Here is a 5,829-nt window from a genome sequence, read left to right as displayed (position 1 = left end):
CTCATGATCTTCCTCCATAATCTCAAATGCTTAATGACATGTTGAATAACATGTTTACGGCATTCTTTGGTATACCTTTATGTAATACTATAAATAGAGGATGGGACGTGATATTGTATATGCTTGTACACACTTGAATACATGGAAGAAATAAGAATCTCTCCTCTCTTTCTCTCTATATCTCTTAGCTTGTTTTTCCTTGTTCTATATTATTACTTTTAGTTATATTTTATAACATATTCATATTTATAGCTATGCTACTTATATTTATTTCTGTGCTACTAAGGTGAAAATAGAAAATGAGGGTAATATAAAAGATTACTTCCTAATTCGGGGTAGGAGCTAGTGTAAGAATTACGGATTCGTAGCTTTGGTCCAAACTTTATATTAGCTTAAAAATTCGTTGAATATGTATAAATTATTAATTTAGAACCCAATAACTTGAAATGACTAGAATCCCAAAATCATAAACTTTGAATCCTGGCTCCGCCTTTGCATCATGTAGTATTGATTAGGGTTTATTCTTGAATCTTGATCATTAGGGGTGCTTATCAGGCGGATTGGCCAGATATTTATACTAACGGTTTGGCTTATCAATTATCGGTTTAAAAATATAATAATTCGCTAGCCAACCAATAAGACATTGGACAGATTGGTATCGAATTAGGGATTATCGGACGATTTATCAGATTAGCAATTAAGAAAAAATTTAGAGTAAGCATTACATCTGCATTGACTTGGCAATGATTCTAGATGAAGTAAATGAGGCCCTTTGTATTGAAAACTGAATTGACTGAGTAAGACTAGAAAATAGAAATTGAACCACAATAAAAGCGCTCTTCAAAGCTGAACTAACTAAGTAAAGCTAAAATTTCTTGACTTTGCTTTGTCTTTGAAAATCAAATTCATTCAAAGCTGGAGTGGGTGTAGTATTTGGGCAACGAGATACTTGTATATACGGAAGTAGCTGACTAGCAGTACTACTCTGCCGCAACTAACTTGAATCCAATCCTACATCAAGGTCTATATATGTTACCAGATCATTACGGGTTCCATATACCTTAGACCGACCAATAAATATTACTCCCTCCGTTCTAGTTTATGTGAATTTATTTCCTTTTTGGTCCGTTCTAAAAAGAATGACCCTTTCTCTAAATTTGGAAATAATTTAGCTTAAACTTATAATTCTACCCTTAACGAGAAACTTTTATAACCACACAAATACTCTGGCCCCTTTTTGATTTGTCTAGGACCACAAATTTTAAAAGTCTTCATTTTTTCTTAAACTCCGTGTCCGGTCAAACATGTTCACATAAATTGGAACGGAGGGAGTACTACTTTATATAAATAAGGGTAAAAGTATAAATGTAAAAATTCTTAACGGGTTAACGGTTTATCATATAAGGAAAATGAATAATCCGCCCTCAACCGTTAAGCCGTTAATTATAAAATTTTAATTAATTCACCAATCATTACCCCGATAACCCGATACCAATAAGCCAATAAACCGTTTTTATAATTACGGTTCGATCTTGAACAACCTATTGATCATCAACTACCCCTTGCATTCAAATCCCAATGCAGCAGCCAGTTGCCTCTGTATATAATTAGCCACCTCATGGCTAGACTTTCCACCAGCACAAGTCAACTCTTTGGGCACTTTTCCAAGAATCTCAACAGTGTAAGAAGGTCTTGGATTCATCAAAAAGAAAATAGGGTCCAAACATTTGAGTCCACTAGCAGTAGTCCCATAAAACATGCTCACATTTGTGTTCATAGCCACAGGTACAATCTCATCAGCTAATTCTGCAAACAAAGAGCTGAACCTTAAAAGATATGGCTCCCTGCATGTGGTTCCTTCTGGGCAAACCACTAAGTCACCTGTAAGATAATACAAATAACACACAAAATAAGAAGAAAGTCTCGAGGCATGAAAAAAACTACAGCACATTGCATATCCAGCTACTGTATGTTGACACTTTACTTTATTACATCTCATGAAAAACATAGGTATATTTATAGAGATGAAAGAAAGTTATTCGAAATAGTCATCTTATTTAATGAATACAGATGTCTTTTAAGTTTATATTTAAATAAAACATAATGTACCAAACCTTTTACTCCATAAAGTCATCAAACTCATTTTAACCTTTAGATATGGGACAATCCCACTTCAAATTTATTACTACAAAGTATTCCCTCCGTTTTATTTTATATTGCGGTGTGTGAATACAAATTAAGAAAGAAAGAAAGACAGCCTTTTGGTTTTAAACATACCATGACCATTCTATGACTATTATAATAGTACGTCAGTAAAAACAAAACAGAAAGTCTAAAGGTATCAGAATAAAAAGAAAAAGAGTGGTATCATACTATAAAATAGACAGCGAGGAGTATCTTAGATCACCTTCACTCAGAAATCTCTTCATGGCCTCAGCATCTTTGTTTCTTGATCTTGTCAATCTCACAGTTTTTATAGGAGCAAGAATCTCAGCCATTTTGCTTAAGCTGTAAGTCACTGCAGTCAAAGGTTTTCCCAAGGACGTACAAAGGAAAAGAGGGTCTAAAAGGGTCCTATGAGTGCAAACATAGAGAACTCCTTTCCCATTTTCTGATGTTAGAGGATCAGTGCCCTTTAATCTGAGCTTCATACCACTTAAAGTGCACAAGAAAATGGTTATATTGTAAGGCAAGTATATCCCAATGAAGACTCTGACGATTGCTAGTAATATTCCAATTGGAAGCCACATGAACATGGTTAATGTTGCAAGAGGAGTGGGAAGAAAAACTAGCCTTCCATCATGAAACACTACAGGCTTTGGGTATTTCTCTCTTGGCAATACTGAGCTGGTTGTTTCCTCTTTGTTGACCACATAAGCTTGCTGTTCAAATTAAATGGCAGTTCAGTATGTAGTTTCTAAATTTATTTCCAAAATTTTGAAAATGCTATGTCTGAATTCACATCTAAACTAGTCAGTTTGACTCTCGTACTCCGAAAAAAGTTCACATAATTTGGAACATTAAAGAGTCAAGAAGTTTTTACCTACAAAAGAAACAACTATTTTAACTATTACAAGTTTACAACGAAGGAATTTATTGATAAATGAAATGTAAGGTAGACGGAAAATAGACAATAGTGACGAGCATACCCTGCAAAGGGAGATAAAAGGGCGATCAAGAAAACTTGAAGTTCCAATTCCAATATCTGGCTTCTTTTCCCCAAAGAATTCATTGATTGCTCTATGCTTTATAAGTATCCCTGAACTTGATACTAATCCAGTAAAATAGCTCCCAACAGTGTGCAACTCTGTTCCTTTAACACAATCAACACTTAAATACTCCTTAAGAAAACCTTCCACCATAAGTCTAGGCACACTTGTGAAAACCACTTTAGACCCTGCTGATATTAATACCTCGTAAACATGAACATTTAAATTTTCAAGAAAAAACTTAGGCAAAACAGCTCTTCCAACACTGTCCATATCCATTAATCTTAGCCCACAGAATGTAATAAAGATCATAACTCTTAACTTGAGTTCATAATCAAGAACCAATAAAAGGGGACTTGATAGAAGTAAGAAGAAGGCTCTGAAAATGCTACCACCTTCAAAAGCAACTAACATGAAATATGGAAAGAAAGATTCAGATCTAAGAAGTGTGCCCTGAATGTCACATGCAACTGTTTTTGATTTTCTTCCATGTATATTACACTCCCTTAAACTAGGGTACAAAGGAATTGGATGGGATGATCTAAAAGATGATGAGTTTTTGAAAAAGAAACCAGAGTTTTTAACCTTCATTGCAGCTATGTAACATGAGTTTGCCAAAAGTATGTACAGTACTACCATTGGGAAAACCATGTTTTTCACTACCATTGGGAAAACCATATTTTTCACTGGCAATGTCATTGAAGATGAATAATGGAAAGAGAAGAGAAAGAGAGGGAGGGAGAGAAAGAAGGGCAAATTGGAAGATATGAAGAAAATAGGAAGAATTTATATGATTGGGAAATTGACGCATATATACCAGTCAGCAGTTCTTGGCACCAAATTAGTCAAGAATTAGGTGCGGCAACAATTGGCATTCTGCTAGCCAACTCTTCCAAAAGAGACGAAAGAATCAAGGAAGTGAATATTCTCACCCAGATTTCACTCAATTGAAGGATTGTGGGAGGTGTTCATAACACGCCGCCGAAGACAATAATAATTCTAGAAAGATCTTTTCGTGTTGTAAAATTTATTTACATGTCAAAGTTGAACTTTAGAAAAATAATTCCAAGGAAGAATTAAAATGGTGTTATGTGGACTTTGAATTAGTCTCCTTTTTAATATTTAATATATATTCCATATATAAATAAATATTAATTATAAGTACCAAATATATATATCACACATATATATATTTCAATCAAGAGATATAATTTAATTTTCTATTCCAAATAGAAAAATTTAATTTGTTCACAATATTAATTATATTCTCTGTGCTAGCAAAGAATATAACAATATTTTATTTGTACTAATAACTAAATTTATTTGACTAAATTAAATTCTTTAATTTAATTATCAAATAATAAAGTAATTCATCCTTTAGCAAAGATCAGAACACTCGTTAGTGTGCGACCTCATAGGTTCAATACTAAACCGGTAGTAAATTGATCACATCAATATACTAATCAAGGGTGGCATCTAGCAACACTCCTCAACGACTGGATAGCATAAGTATATAATTTACTCTCAAGAACCTGTAGAAGAATAATGCATTAATCCCTTATGTCCTTATAGCTGTGGGTCACCCTAGGATATGGTTCAACTGTCAAATCCTAATAGGCGACCAACTATGTGTTCATGTAAAAAATAATCGACCATTGAACGACCTAAGAAACTCTTTTCTACTTGCATTCAATCGCCCTGGCCAAGGTCTTAATTTGGTCGGTTATAATTCATAACAAGATGGAGCTTAAACTCATTACCAAGAGCTGACAGATTCCATCTTGATCAATCACTGATTCTACAAGTATGTAATCGTACCCAATATCCTTTCAACTATCGCCGTAGGGCCATAGGTGTCTAATGTCAAAGCACAATAAATAACTTGTCAATTACTATGATGATATCAAGTCAAAGGAAACTCTTACATCACATTCTTCAAGAGAATATCCTATTAATAGTTTATGGTAATTCTAACCATTAGGAATTATCCAATAAATCGGTTCAATGATCATATCTCTATATACATCATCTATTGATGTAATTTAGTTAATGAGATCAACTAATCTTTATCCCATAAAGACGATGACATAAATATTGATCTAATCGGATTACCAATGTCCAAATTAATAATCCTATGATCAAGAACAAATTTAGATTAAATTATAAGAAACTTCACTCCCATTATCATAATCTCCATCACGATGACAAATCCTAAAATTTAATCAAGGACCTTATCAAATTAATCAAGCAATTAATAATAAGTATGATAAAAGAATATCAAATGCCATATATTTTTATATCAAATAACATTCACAAAAATATGTTCAAATTATCAAATATGAGATTGGATCTATGGCATATTTAATATATCCCTAACAATCTCCCACTTGCACTAGAGCCAATCGCTCTTGTATTTCATTCCCAATTTTCACTTGTGCTTGTCAAACTCCTTTTCTCCAAGAGCTTTAGTGAATTGGTCTACAACATTTTCCTTTCCATCAACTTTTTAAATCTCGACATCTCCACGTTCAATGATCTCTCTTATCAAGTGATACATTCGCAGAACGTGTTTGGATTTTTAATGTGATCTTGGTTCTTTTTGCTTGAGCAATGGCTCCAG

At 33.5% G+C, this 5,829-nt stretch overlaps 1 protein-coding gene across 1 annotated transcript; it reads right to left on the bottom strand.

Moving 5' to 3' along the window:
• Window positions 1-1,274: 1,274 nt before the first annotated feature.
• Window positions 1,275-4,008, bottom strand: LOC107759074 (glycerol-3-phosphate acyltransferase 1-like). The gene is made up of 3 exons (XM_016576947.2): window positions 3,150-4,008; window positions 2,408-2,882; window positions 1,275-1,881 (listed from the first exon to the last, which is right to left on the bottom strand). Exons 1-3 carry the CDS (start codon window positions 3,906-3,908, stop codon window positions 1,556-1,558), a joined length of 1,560 nt encoding a protein of 519 aa, XP_016432433.1. The 5' UTR covers window positions 3,909-4,008; the 3' UTR covers window positions 1,275-1,555.
• Between the last annotated feature and the right edge of the window lie 1,821 nt (window positions 4,009-5,829).

Source organism: Nicotiana tabacum, chromosome 2, assembly GCF_000715075.1.
Source record: "Nicotiana tabacum cultivar K326 chromosome 2, ASM71507v2, whole genome shotgun sequence".
NCBI lineage: Eukaryota > Viridiplantae > Streptophyta > Magnoliopsida > Solanales > Solanaceae > Nicotiana > Nicotiana tabacum.
The sequence above is the reverse complement of the archived record's forward strand: the minus strand, read 5'-3'. Positions and strand labels throughout refer to the sequence as shown.

Coding starts and splice junctions, on each gene's coding strand:
- LOC107759074 (XM_016576947.2), bottom strand. CDS start 3,908: ATGACATTGCCAGTGAAAAATATGGTTTTCCCAATGGTAGTGAAAAAC. Junction 2,883..3,149: donor CTTTTATCTCCCTTTGCAGG/GTATGCTCGTCA, acceptor TAATTTGAACAG/CAAGCTTATGTGGTCAACAA. Junction 1,882..2,407: donor GAAGAGATTTCTGAGTGAAG/GTGATCTAAGAT, acceptor ATTATCTTACAG/GTGACTTAGTGGTTTGCCCA.